This window comes from Antechinus flavipes, chromosome 3 (genome assembly GCF_016432865.1).
Source record: "Antechinus flavipes isolate AdamAnt ecotype Samford, QLD, Australia chromosome 3, AdamAnt_v2, whole genome shotgun sequence".
In the NCBI taxonomy this organism is placed as follows: domain Eukaryota; kingdom Metazoa; phylum Chordata; class Mammalia; order Dasyuromorphia; family Dasyuridae; genus Antechinus; species Antechinus flavipes.
The window spans coordinates 235,053,494-235,068,714 of NC_067400.1; the positions used below are offsets into that span (position 1 = coordinate 235,053,494).

The 15,221-nt window shown below is 37.3% G+C and overlaps 1 protein-coding gene across 2 annotated transcripts in view; it reads left to right on the plus strand.

Moving 5' to 3' along the window:
• The first annotated feature begins 4,078 nt into the window (after positions 1-4,078).
• Positions 4,079-15,221, plus strand: part of TMEM131 (transmembrane protein 131) — a 221,311-nt gene continuing 210,168 nt past the window's right edge. For both annotated transcript variants that reach the window (XM_051984665.1, XM_051984666.1), the window contains exon 1: positions 4,079-4,307. In XM_051984665.1, coding sequence (XP_051840625.1) covers positions 4,094-4,307 — 214 coding nt within the window. In that variant the 5' untranslated portion in view covers positions 4,079-4,093. The remainder of the gene's footprint in view (positions 4,308-15,221) is intronic.

The window sequence follows — 15,221 nt, forward strand, 5'->3', positions numbered from 1 at the left end:
ACTATCAGTAGTTACTTTAAATGGAATTTCTCTTTGTAATTCTAACTGTTGGATTTTGTTAGTGATGTATAAGAATGCTGATGACTTATGTGGGTTTATTTTGTATCCTGTAACTTTGCTAAAGGTGTGGATTATTTTTAATAGCTAATTTTAGTAGAATCTCTGGGGTTCTCTAAGTATACCATCATATCATCAACAAAGAGAGATAATTTGGTTTCCTCATTACCTACTCTAATTCCTTTAATCTCTTTTTCTTCTCTTATTGCCAAAGCTAGCATTTCTAATACAATATTGAATAGTAATGGTGATAATTGGCAACCTTATTTCACTCCTGATCTTATTGGGAATGGTTGCAGTTTATCCCCATTACATATGATGCTTACTGATGGTTTAAAATAGATGCTACTGATTATTTTAAGGAAAAGTCCATTTAGAATTTATGGTTTAAAGAATAAGCTGAGGCTAGACAGTGGTAGGCCTAAAGATTCTGGTTCATGGGAGTATTTACCACATATAACAAGAATATTAAATGCTTAAGAATATTTCATAAGTCTTCAAATGATTCAATCTTCTTATAATTATAGAATAAAATTCCATTGGTGTGGGAACTCTCACTCTCAACTTGGCAACTTGTTTATAACTTACTTGATAGGTAAATCTTAGAATGGTGTCTGAGACAACATTAAGAGAGATTAAATGACTTATTCGTGATCACACAGTTAATGAAAAAACAGAATTTGAACCCTGGGATTCCTGAATTCAAGTCCAATTAGTACTCCATTTACTTTTCCATGCTGTTGAATAAAAATAGTCATTGATTCTATCATATAAATACAAGAGATGTGTAAGCAAAAATGCCCAACTAAGAACAGTACTATTATTTGTAATATAAGGATACTGGCCAGATTTAATTTTAGGAATGCACATTGGGTTGTTAAATTTTCCAAATGCACACCTAATTAAATTTTCCTTACTAATACTAATGTCTTTGGGGTTGAATTTCCTCAACTATAAAATAAGAGGCATTAGATGAAATAATCTCTAAAATCCCTTCTAATCTACATTCTATAAACCTATTATTCCTAAAATTAAAAAAACATTTTTAATATCCATAATTCTATGAACTAGAGAATAGGTTCAAATGAAAACTTAATCCATCTTATGAGCAAAATCATTATTATGATCAAAGAGCATTATTAAATATCCTCATTTTTATGTGAGTTACACATACATGCTAAATAGAACCAATTTCTACCCATTGTGAGCTTTCTAAAATAAGGGAACACACAATAAAAAAAATTAAAAAGTTGATATCTGGATGGTGGAAGAGAACCTGTCAATAAATTACTTTGAAACATGTCTTAAATTAAAAAAGAAACACGTGAGATTTTGTTATATCTGGTTCTATATATTGGATAGTGGAGAAAGGAAGGGAAATTTGGCAGAAAAAAAGAGGGACAAAGGAATAATTTCCTTCTTTCAAAAGAAGGACCAATCTTTGCATGTAGTTTGAAAATCAAAAGCTATTATTAAAAAAAATCAAAAGAAGATCCTGTGAAATGAGAACTGAAGTGACTAAATGGTCAGAAGCAAAGTGAATATATATGTATATTATGATGGCTTTAGTTGGTAGTCTTCCAAAAAACTCTGCCCTGATCACATTCAGATACAGTACTTTAGGGATACAGGCTACATAAATTGTGTTCACATCTCCTTACAAGCAGTATTAAACTTAATTACTCCATTTTAAAATTAATCTTGAAATTAATTTTTCAAAACATTGGCCTGAAGATATATTTCTGCCAAAGGATTTTAAATAATTGTCCATAACATTTAGAACTGAAGGGACTTTAGAGAAATCTTAATTCAACATTCTCCTTTGGCAGATGAAGAAACTAAGACTTCAAGAGTTTAATTTTCTTTTTCAAGGTCACACAGGTAGGAACAGCCATCAGGATTAGAAGCCAAATTTACTGACTCTAAATTCAGTCCTATTGTAGACATACAAGTAGGCAGTTTTAAGAATTTCTTTGGGGAGTTCTAATTTCTGGTGCTTTTTTAAAGGGGGGAGCAGGAGTTGTAGATTCTATTCTCCCATTATTGACCCAGTGTGTGACTATTGGCCTTATTATGCAGCTTGATAACTCAAATTTCTAATATTTTCTCTTAGATAGCTGGTGGGGGTGGGGGTGGAGCAAGGGGGCTCTAGGAGATGAAGGACATAAAGATAACTTATATTAGGAATAAGAGCTTGGTTCAAGGCATCATCCATTTTGCCAAGCTGCCACTTCAAAGATGTATTGTTGGGAAAAAAAAAACCCCATACATACGTGTGTAGATTGATAGTGTGTGTATGACAGTATATATGTCATATATATGAGATCATCCACTCCAAAGATTCATTGTTAGAAAAAACATACACATGTGTGCACATAAATGTGTGTATGTATATGTACATACACACATACATATATACATAAGACATCATCCATTTTGCTACACTGCCACTCCAAAGATGCACTGTTGAGAAAATAAAACAACATGCATATATGTGTGTGTGTCTGTGTTTATATATGTATGTGTATATATATGGAATCATCCATTTAGCCAAGCTGTCACTCCAAAAATGTACTCTTAGGGAAAAAAACATACATACATCTATGTATATGTGTGTACGTGTATGTATGTGTGTATACGTATATACAGAAGACATCATCCATTTAGCCAAGCTGCCATTTCATTGTTGAAAAAAAACACATATATACATATATGTATCTCTATATACACACAAATATGTACACATGTATATTTATTTATTTAAAAAACATGACACAGAGGTGACCACGGGCTTCAGTGCTGTATAATTCGGGGCACCTCATCTGTTTCTTGCCTTTTCTCTTTTTCTTCTTTGCACAAAGACCAGGCTGAGCACTCTTTGCCGACATCAGAAGTGGCTTCAACCCTAGCCCCTGTGCCCGCACTCCTCAGCTGGTCCATCAATGCCCACTGAGCTCCAAGGGCGAAGCATACCAAAAAGAGATGGCGTCCTCGTTGCTAAGAAGCATACCAGGCAGGGCAGGACTCATTGGATTGGGATTTTCCTATTACATGCCAAGCTGCCAGGATGCTTGCTCAGGTCTTATTGACGTTTAGCTCCGGAATGCTAACGCGGTGACGTTTGCATGAAAAGCCCCAGGGCTTCTTCCGAATGTACCACGCGGCAGACGCTCTCTCTCCTCCCTCCCGCGGTTCCCACAAGGCTCGTTTCCCGTCTCCACCCGCACCGCCCTCCTCCCCTCGCCCCTACCACGCTAGCTGGAGGCCCAGAGCGCCCAGGACAAGCCTCTGCTACCATAGAGACGGCGGGATAGAGAGACCTGAGCATTCCCTCACACCTCCACGTGACCGTCGCCTTCGCGTGAAGCTCGGGCGGCCATCATGGTTCCGGGCCGGCTTCTTAGCCCGTCCGTCCCTCCCCCCATGCCCTCCCCTTCGACTGTGATTGAGGTGGCCACGACCTGGTGTGGGGGCGGGGGAACGGCGGGAGTTCCCCTTTATCCAGTCCTCTAAGGTCTGGGGAGAGCTGCCTGATGGGCGGTGCCTGGCCGGACACGCGATGCCTCAGCGTAAGGGGAGGGGAGGGGCATCGGGGAGACCGGGCTTTCCCCGCGAGGACCAGCGCCTCCATTCGCCTCCCGCCCCCTCCACGCTCCTCCTCCTCCGCCCCCGCCCTCCCTTGCCCGTTTCCAGTATGGCGGCCCGACGTGCGTGACCCGGCGCCTGTGCTACCTCAAGTACTTGTGGGCGATGCCGTGTCCGTGAGTGACACACTCGCTCTTTCACACATACGGATATCTCACACGCCCGACGCCCGGAGCCCCGAGCCCGGACACGGATCCGCTCGAACCCAGCCTCGCCCTCGCCCGCTTTCCTCTCTCAGCTCCTTCCAGTGCCGGCAGCCGGAGCCGGAGCCGCGGCGGCGACGGCGCCTTCTCCTCCTCCCACATCTTCCTGCGCCTCGGCTCCGAGACGCGCCCGGCGCTAAGCGAGGCTGCCCGGAGCCCGCGGCGGCGGCGGCCCCCGGCCGGGGAGGATGGGGAACCGGGAAAGAGGAGGAGCGGGAACCGCCGCCGCCGCTGCCGCCGCCGCCGCCGCCACCGAGCTCTCTCCCTTCGCTTCTTCCCGGGCGGTCCGGGAGTCGTCCTCGGCCCCGAGCGGTCGCCCGCCGAGCCCGGCCGCCTGCCTTCTGGGAGCGCTGCACCTGGTGATGAGCCTCATCGTGGCGGCGGCGCGGGCCGAGAAGGAAGGTGGGTGACAGCGGCGCTCCTTCCCTTCTCCCCTCCTTCCCTAACCCCGGAGGGCATCCTCGTCACCCTACGCCCCCTTCTCCCTTGGGGCGTACGGGAGGGGGGCACCGGAGAGATGAAAAGAGTTGGCGGCTGTCATTTCAGCAGCCTTCTTCTCCCGGCTCCCAGTCGCTGTCACTCCCTCTGCACCCCTCGTGCACTTGGGATCCCTGGGTCTGGGGGGAGGGGGTGCGCCTGGACAAGCGTGCGAGGAGCTGGAAACTACCGCGACCCAGGGTCTCCAGCCTCTGCGGAGTGGGGGCGGGGGAGGTAACGCGGGCGGGGAGCAGGAGGGAGGGAGAGGGGCCACACTGGTTTCGGCCGGAGCCCGGTTCGTAGCCCCGTAGCCCACAGTTCTTGTTCTCAATGATTTTTCTTCCTTCTTGTGTGCTGTCACTGCCATTTCAAAACTTCCTGAGTTCTTGTGTGTGTGCTCGCCACTTGGCACGGCGTGTAGGCGGGGCGCGTTCGCAGAGTTGATAGCTGCTAATAGGCGAGGTTTGGGGGCACTTTATTTTTGTTTTCATTTGCGTTTTCGTGGGTACTGCGAGTGCTGCCTGGCAGTCACGAAAATGACAGCAAGTGGAAGGAGGGCGAGCCTCGGAGAATCTTTAAAACACTACTTTTAAATGTTGGAGAGGGAGACGAATTTTACTTTGCTTTTTGCCCCTTCCTCGATGGGGAGATTGCCATCCATTTCCAGTTCCCTTAACTGCCACCAGATCATTTTGCTGGATTTATTTAATACTCATTTGTTTATATTCTCATTGTTATACCTATACCTTCCCTAACCCCCGTTAAACCACATTTATTCAGAATTTGGGTTATTTTAAATCACCATCTCCTATGGTAGTGCTATATTCACTTTGGAAATACTTCAGATCACCTTGTTTTGCTATATTAATTTTTGAAATACTTTAAATCTACGCATTCATTTTTGAACTAGGTAAATTCAAATATCAAGTTTCTAATTTGTAAGCCTCCGATTATATAATTTACAGTTAAGAAGTGAGTATTTGTCTCTGAAAGCTTGTTGTTTGTTCATTTTTTAGTCAAGAAATGCATACAAAAAATTGAATTCTTTAATGATTTAAACTAATTTATTCCTTGAAAATCTGTAAATAGCCACAAAAGTATAATATAATGTACTCTAGGATTTTGAACTGGAAGAAATTTTTTGATTGTCTATTCAAACTCCCTCTATGGTGCTATGGGAAAAAATGGTGAATTTAAGAGTCAGAATTTAGGTTCAGATCCTGGCTCTGTCATTTACTACCTGTGTGACCTTGGAACAGTTCCTTAAGTTCCCTTAGGTGTAGCTTCCTCATCCACAAATGAAGGACATACTACTCTTTTGGAAGGCCTTTAAGTTCTCTTCTGTCTCTAGAACCTATGAAACAATGATTCTCTTTGCAGGTGAGGACCCAGAAAGGGAGATTTTTGGCTGATTTGCTCAGGGTCACACACATAGTAAGTCACACAGCCGAAGTCAGAGCTAAGTTCTTTAAAATAGCATATACCACATGGGTGTTCATGCCCATTGAAGCTTGTGAGTTCATGTAATGGTTTGGTGAGGAAATGGAGCTAAAATTAAAAGTTCAGTTTAAAAGAGACCAATGCTGCCTTCCCCTTTTATACTAATAATACTGTTTTAATATTACATTTTGAGTTTTATAAGAATTGTTTAGGCAACTAAGTGCAAAATTAAACTTTTACTTTGACTCCACTTGTTTTGTTTTGTTTTTGTTTTTTTTTAACTTCTGGAGACACAAATGTGGTACAAACCAAATTAGGATGAAGTGCAAAAGTAGTTACTTTATTTTTTCTTTTGATTTTTCATGTTGGAATTTTGCAGTCAGATTAACTTGGTAGCAGGATTATTTGCTTTCTAAATTGTAATTTTTTTGCTTCTTTTGGATTGTAAAGCTTTCAGTAGGAGGACTTATTTTTGGCTCATAGCACAGTAATAATAACACAGCAGATCCTACTTGCTTGTTGAATTATTGAAAGAGGAGATTTGTAGTATCCTATCATAGATGTAGAATTAGAAGGGCCTGCAGAGGCTTTGTAGCAAAACACCCTTGTTCTGCACTTGAGAAAACTGAGGCCCATAGAAGTTGTCACCTAAGTTCACACAGGTAATAAAATCTGAGTCTATATGTGAGCCCATGTCTTCCTTGGATTGTCTTTAGCGACTACTGGAAATGAAGTATAAGCTTGGTAACATTTTCTGATACACCATTCCCAGTGCTTTTTGTTTCTTTATCATCACTAAATCTCTATGCACTAAATCCCTAAATGGGAACTGTTAAATGAGCAAAGTACTTGGTAAAAGAAGTACCTATATAGTTACAACCTATTTGCTAGGTTTGTAAGATTTATTTTCCTTGTTTGTGTATATGTACTACACAACTGTATCGAGTTGTGGTGGAATCAGTAGCTCTTAATGTTTCATATGACTGTTCTGTCAACAAGCATTTATTAAGAGCTTACTTCCATATGCCAGGCACTATGCTAAGTTCTAGGAACACAAAGAAAGGCAAAATATTGTTTCTGCCTCAGGGAGCTCATATTCTGATGAGGGAGACGGCAGACATGTAGCTAGCTATGTGCATCAAACTACATAAAGAATAGATGGTACTATCAGAGGAAAGGCACTAATGGGGAGACCAGGAAAGATCTTTCTGCAAAAAGTAAAATCTGATCTCAATTGAGAAGAAAGCTAGAGGATTAAGTAAAAGTGAAAAGAGTCTTGGTTAAATCCAGTATCTAAATTTTCCAAGGAGCAATCTCCAAAAATTAATGGTTTAACCATTTTTCAACTTTTGTTCCTATTTTATTTGAGCAAAAGAAATTGATTTTCTTACCTGAAAAGACCAATGAACAATAATACTAGGTACCTAAGTGCTACAATGTTTTCTCCTGAATTTTGTCATATCTATTTCAAAAATAGCCAAATATTATAAATTTTCTCTTTTAAAAGTTAAAAGTTTACATGTATTTTCAGTTACACTATATTCTGTGATAATTGGAATTTTTGCTCCCAATTAAAAAGCAGAATTGTTCTTTAAAGCTTAGAAATTTCTCAGAATAGGAGACTTTAGAGCAAGGCTTGTCAATATCTGCTTGTTAATATTTCATAGAAATATGTTTTAATAATTTAAAAACTCACTATGACTACTGCCCATGAGAATAGTTGTTACCTAATATAGTTTGTTCAGCTTATTTCATGCTTGGACAAGAACATACTAATCTAGTTGGTTCACCATCAAGTCACCTATCTTTTACTGGTTACTCCTTATCTGATCATTGTTTAGAAAGGCAGGTATATGATTAATTTGCAAGAACAGGACTTTAAAGATATTTTGGGTAGCTGAGCTTACCAGAAGTACAAGTTTCTTGTCTGTACTAATGCACTATTTTCAGGAATTTTCTTAATTCCAGGAGTATCTTTGCAAAGATATTTTTTATACATTTCTTAAAATTATGTTTTGAATTTGTGCAACAAATAATTATTAAGAACAAATGCGTAATATTGCCCTATTACTAGGTCTTGTGAAAATCATATTTTTCTCCTCCTAAAAATGAATCCCAAGAAATTTTTGACATTTTATTTATGACTCTAAAGCACAGTTTACATAATTGTCATGAACTGATGATAAATAGAAATTTGAGGTGAGGGGCACAGGGTTTTCAGAAATATGATTTTTTTCCTAGCTGTTATGGCTTTTATAGATGCTTCCCTCCCCCCCCCCCCCTTTTTATCGTGTGTGTGTGTGTGTGTGTGTGTGTGTGTGTGTGTGTGTGTGTGTGTGTGGTCTATGTTAAGATTTCATCAGTATGGGAAACTCTGGGTACCGTCCTTTAATGCAGAAATATAGGTTTAAGAGACTTGCTTAGGATCATGGTCACAACAGCTAATGTATATCAGTGTCAAGAATTCGATTCATGTCTTCCTGATTCCTTCTATACACTGTGTGCCAGGCTAGCTCTCTGTTACATATACTATATATCGTTATAGAATCAATTCATAGAATCTTAGAACTGGGATCATTTAGTTAAATCTCCTCATTTTCAAGTGTGTAAAATAAGGTTTATCTTGCTCAAGGTCACACAGGATGAGAGTCAAACCCAAATCCCTAACTCTTAATTCAGAACTCTTTATATTATGTCACTAGTCTTTCAGATTTTAGTAGCATATTTGACATTATTTGGCTGTTGATGGCAGGCTAAAGTTAGGAACATGGTCTTGATTAGTTTACATTGTTTGCCAAGGGTTTTTTATTGTTGCTTTGTTTTGTTTTGATTTTTACAAGTATGAATTAGATTCTAATGTGACTTGCCTTTGTAGCAGCTTGCTAAAAAATTAGGGAAAGACTGTTCAAGTGTGTCTGACATTGGAGATTTGCTTTAAGCAGTGAATGAAATAAATATTTATATCTACCTATCTATTTATGTGTGTACTTATATGTGTATGTATATATTTTGTAAGTGCTTTTATCTATGGGGGCTTAAATGCTTATCTCAATTATTAAATACTTTTTTTAGCTGACTACTTAAGTGTACTCCTTTTGCCTTTCTAAAATAAATTTGGAGTTGTCTCTGAAATCTGTTTTTGGCAGCTAAATATACTTTTTATCATTAAAGAGTGCATTTTCCCCTGTTTCCTCAAAATTGATACAAGTATATGTTTTTTTAAAAGATACCGCCTTCTCCCTTGTTCATAGTTGTTATATACATGGATTGAAAATGTCAAGAAAAATAGATTCCATAAATTTCCCAAATGAAATGAGTGGGTAGGTAACTTTACTGTAATTTTTCATTTAGAGTAGCACAGTGAATTGCTGCAGAAACATTCCTAGAAAAGTGTTTGACAGTATAGAAATTAGAACCTATTTAATTTGTCTTCAGTTGTCTGACATATGTTTTAGATTGTTCTTGTCACATCCAGTGACCTTTTCTAACTGGACTTCATTCAGAAATGAAGGTAATATAAAATACACTATATCAGTGTTTTCATACTTGGCATCTACAATATTTTCTTTGTATTTCTCTGCTCACGTCTTTTTGTTGTCATTGTTTGTCTTTATTCCGGATGTTTTCCTATTCCTTTCATTCTTTCCTCAAGATAGTCTCTTGTCAAGTTTTTTCCCCCTCATTAAACTGGTCCTGTCTTATAACTTTGGTTCTCATTCTCTATCCTAAATTTTATTTCTCATTCTATCTTAGCTAAACTCTGATATTTTATGTTCATTTGCTTATAAGACATTTCCCTTGGGATTTTCAAACTCAACATTGCTTCTAAGCAAATAATTTAAACTCTTTTCTAGCAAAGACTATTTTTAAAATTTTCATTAATACTGCTATTGTTGTCATTTAAGTTTTGCCCCACTCTTAATGATCACATTTGGTGTTTTCTTGCCAGAGATCCTGGAGGGGTTTATCATTTCCTTTTCTTGCTCATTTTATAGATGAGGAAAGAGACAGACAGGGTCAAGTGGCTTTCATAGGGTCATACAGCTAGAAAGGGTCTGAGGCTGGATTTAAACTCAGAGAGAGGAGCCATTGTGCCACCTAGTTGTCCTCTTAATATGCCCCCGAACAACTAAGGTGAAATGAATGTCCCATAGGGAACTTTGCCATCTTTATTGTCAAACAAAATTCTCATCCATATTTCTTCTGTCAAGAAAAAAAATGTTAGTCTGCTCAGATCCTTCTCTTAATTTTTTTCTCTCATCTATTTTCAAGTCTGTTCTTTTTAAATGCTTATTGTATCCATCACTTATTATGAGGATTACTGCATCAGTTTCATTTTCTTGTCTTCATTTTTCCTTCATTCCATCTACCTGATGTTCCATTGCTAGATTGATCTTGAAACAAAATATTCTTCATGTTACTTCCAATCTCCACTGACTTACCATTGCTGGTGGTTCTAAATTGCCCAGTCTGACATTCTATGTTTTCAGTGAACTTCGTCTCTCATTATTCACTATTGTAAATCCTTTGACAGTTAGATTTCCTTATCTCCTGAACATGCCCTATTTATTTTAAATTCCTTTATTCTTTGTGTTCGTATATGACATGTTTTTTCTTTCTCTTCTGTCTATGTAAAAAAAACAAACAAAAATGTATTTCAGCCTCAGTATCTGGTACCATCATTTGCAGCTACTTCAGCCCACAATGGTGATCTCCTCTTAATTCCTGAAACCCTTATCAAATTTATTTGGCCCTTAATTCCAAGCTGCTTTATATTTTTATTTTACTATCTCATGCATTTGTGTCATCTCTCCTTAAGTAGATTTTAAACTCTTGTAGAACAAGTACTGTGTTTTAAATATCACCTAGTATATTGCTATCTCCTAGTACTAGAATTCAGAAATTCTGGTTTGTTGCAAAAAAATTAGTCTTTTGTTTTTTGCACCATCTTTTCTTTCACTTAGTGATAACTATGAAGACTTTTCAACTTTTGGGAAACATCAGAGAGATGTTTCAACTTAAGTCAAAAAAGGAAAGAGAATGAAGTCCATGAAATTGAGCCAATGGGCTTGGTTTTTATTTCTGGAAAAATAATAGAGCATATAATTAAATCGGAGTTTAGTGAACATCTAACAGTGGAACTGTGATCATAAAGAACCAAAATGGCTTCTTCAAAATCTGGTCATTATTTACTTTTGTTATAGGGTCACTAGATTGGTAAAATAAAGGTGATGCATGTGTGTGTATAATATATGTGTGTTTGCACATACATATGTACACATTTATATAGAGGTAAGGGAAGGGAGAGACTAAGACAAAGTCAGAAGAAGATGAGGAGACAAAGTAAAGAGAGAAAAGAGAATTGATACATTTTTTAATCTAGAATATTAGCAAAGTCATTGACAAGGTCTCATATTATTTTAGTTAATAGGGTTGGCCAGGTGAGGCATAATTAGGTGGATTCAGAAATGGTGGGAGCTCCAGAAGTAGTCATTAATGATTCAGTGTCAGCATGGAAGGAACTTTCTAGTAAAGTCTAAGTATCTGTCTTTGTGCTTTGTTGTAGATGATATGAAACAGAAGGATAACTAACATATTGGTTGATAAGATCTAAAAAAGATCTCACTAATATAATAATGATCTCCCTAATATAATAATACAAAATATAGATATGTGTAAAGTTTAGTCAGTAGTGATGTATTAGCTTAAAAAAAAAACAAAACAGCAACAACTCATGTTAGGTTGTATTAAAAAAGGCATGCTGTTTGGGATGTACCCTATAAAGATGTTCCTTCCTAGTTGAAGGAACTACTGAAATTAAAGAGAAAACTTGGGTTGAATCTGATAGCAGCTTTCAAGTGTTTTCTGAGGGATCATGTGGAAGATGAATTAAAACTGATTTTCTTGACTTCAGAAAATAGAAAGAACTATGACCAGTACAGACAGAAATTGCAGAGAGACAAATGTACATTTGATGTAAAGAAAAACTTCCTAATAGAGCTGTTCGAAAGTTAAATGATTTGCCTTAGAAGGTATTATGGTTTCAATAAAGATTTTCATGCAAAAGCTGGATGATCATATATCGCAGATTCTTGTTTCTGTTAGGGATAAATTGTTCTAGATGATTGCAGAAGTTCACCTCAGATTTTTTTTTTTTTAAATAGCTTTTTATTTACAAGATTTTTCCATGCATGGGTAATTTTTCAGCATTGACCCTTGCAAAACCCTCTGTTCCAAGTTTTCCTCTTCTTCCCCTTACCCCCTCCCCCAGATGGCAAGTAGACGAATACATGTTAAATTATATCACCTCAGATTTTGTGAAACTCATCTAAATTAGAAATTCAAATCAGTTTACAACTTTATTTGAATTGAACCTGAAAAATATCTAAAGAAAACTTGGGGAAAAATCCTTTTGCTTTTCTTTTCATTTGAAGTGATATTTTAGCCTATGCCATGAATTCTTATTATCACCCCCTTAAATTTTAAGATCTTTAGTCCAAGTGATAAAAACAGTATTGAGTTACTATAGCTGCCAAATAACTGTCAATCAGGGATTGATATGGAATGTGGCTATTAAAGCATGTTTAGTTTATTTTATTATACTAGAAGGAAAAATACTAGAAGGAAAATAGATTTGCTCATTTTTTAAGACTATTTGAAAGACTGCTTTAATGTACAGATCATTGTTTTAAGTAAAATGGTTTCTTCCAAAAGCTTTCTCCTTACTTTGTCATCATGCTAGCCATTAAAATAGTTAAAAATTGGCAAACATTTCATTCCTAAATCGAATGCACTAATAAAAACAATTAGAAGTATGGAAAATCCTTGTTGGTAAATGTTTGTTAGCAGAATACATTGTTTTCTGTATTTTTTTGTTGGTTTAAAATTTTACAATCTAGCTACCTGATTGTTTTGTTTAGTTTTTGTTTTGTTTGCTTAAAGTGGCCTATGACAAAAGTGGCAATGTGAGTTTCATGAATTGGTGGGGAATAGATAATTGGGTAATATACTTCTTTTTTCTGAATGATAAAAACAATATTTTGATGCTTTTTATTCCTATCCTTCACTTTTCTTCTTCCCATTTGTAGAAATGTGTGGAAGAGCACATGGGGGCAAACATTTCTCTCTCTCTCCCTTCCTTCCTCCCTCCCTCCTTCTCCCTCTTCCCCCCCTCCTCTTTCTCTCTCCCTCTCACCTTTTTCAATCTCTCTCTTTGTCTTTCCCCTTATCCCTCTTCTTCCTCCCCCTCCCCCGCCCCCCCCCCAATAGATTGAGTTCTATTCAGAGCACCTATTTGGAAAAATATATAAAAATTCAGGAGAGGTTTTTCTAGGAATCTTTTCTTCAGATTACAGTAGAAACTATATATATTTATTAGAATATGGCTTTGAGAATGAATGAATCTTGGTTTAAGATGGACTGGGAGAATTTTCACTAGGATGGATCATAAACATAGCTTAATCCATATGAATACCCTGGTACCTACAATTGGATAGAATTCTTTTAAATATACTCTTATAGCTGCAATTATATTTTTCTGTTTCTGATATATATGTGTGTGTATGTTTGTGTGTGTGTGTGTGTGTGAGTGTGTATAGTGTGTATGTGTGTCTGTACACTTAATGCACCTAAAATATACTCTCATGAAGTAAGGGAAAGAGAATACAGGGCACTCAGGGACAAAGGCAGTGGCAAAAGTAGGAAAAGGTCATCAGAAAGTGGGTGTGGTAGCTCTCTCAAGAAACTAGCTAAACAACTTCAGTGAAAAAGAAAGATGAGAAATTTTAGTAGTTCCAACCAGGGTTAGAGATTGGTGGCATTTAGAATATAGCAAGAAGGAAGCCTTAGACCCAGGGGAAAATATTTTCCCTGCATAGATTTACAGACCGAGATTATTCCACTCAGGAAGCTAATGAGGTCTGCAAAATCCAGGATGTAGGATAGGTTTCATGAAACCTCCAACTTGGTATGACCTGGAAAGAAATATACTGGCTTTTAGAGTTCATGGAGCAGGATCACTTTGTGGTTTTGACACTTTTTTGTGACTGACCTTGAGCAAAAGTCATGTTATCTCTTTCCTTTTACTTTTCTTAACTAGAAAATCAGGAAATTGGACTTGATGGTCTTTAAGGGATCTTCCAATTAGAAGATACTATGATTTTATGGACATTTGGTTAGTGGGAGAAACAAAATTTAAAATCCAAAATAATAAGATGTCCATTAGAGATTATAAATATGCTATAGAAAGATAATCAAATTAATTGTAGTTGTATCTAGTACTGCCATAGAAAAACTTCTTTCTTTGGGTTAGATCCTTTGGATATTTGAGGATTCTAGAAGTTCTTATTGCTTATTTGATTCTTATTTATTTTTTATTGAATATCTCATTAAAATAGGTTTACCCTATTTATATCTATTAGGTCTTTTTATATTTTATATGATATATTAAAGCCATGTATAGATTTGGAAGAAAACAGCTATAACTAGTCTCCATTCACTTTAATGAATTCTGATTCAAGTACATCATTTTCTTTTTCTTCCCCTGGGCAAAACTTCTTAAATATTTTATTTTTTTCCAATTATATTTAAGAACAATTTAGAACCTTTTTTGGGGGGGAAGGGGGAATATGCTTGATTTTCAGATTCTTTCCCTGATATAGGTTACACATGGTTGGATCTATAAAATGTTTCCATATTAATCATGTTTTGGAAGAAAACACAGACCAAAAGGGAGGGAGGGGAACAAACCTCAAACCCAAAACTAAGAATAAACTAGAGAAAGTTAAAAAATGTGTATTTTAATCTGCATTCACACTCCATCAATTCTTTCTGGAGGTGGGTAGCATTTTTCATCATAATTCCTTTGGAATTGTCTTAGATCATTATATTGCTGAGAATAGTGAAGTCATTCTCAGTTGATCATTGTATAATATTTCTATTATTGTGTACAATATTCTCTTGGTTCTGTTTATTTCATTTTTCATAAATTCATGTCTTTCTAGATTTTTTTTGAAATCATCTTGCTTATCATTTCTTATAGAACAATAGTATTTCATCATAATCATATGCCACAACTTGTTGAGTCATTCCCTAGTTGATGGGCATCTCCTCAGTTTCCAATTCTTTGCCATCACAAAAAGAACTAATTGTTACAAATATTTTTGTACAGGTTGGTCCTTTTCCTTTGTTTTTTGATCTCTTTGGGATATAGAGCTCTCAAAGGGAATGAATGATTTTGTAGCCCTTTGGGAATAATTCCAAATTGCTCTCCAAAATGCTGGGATCAGTTCACAACTCTACCAACAATGCTTTAGTGTCCCACTTTTCCCATACACACCCAACAATTGTCATTTTCCTTTTTTGATATATTAGCCAATCTGATAGGTATGAGGTGATATA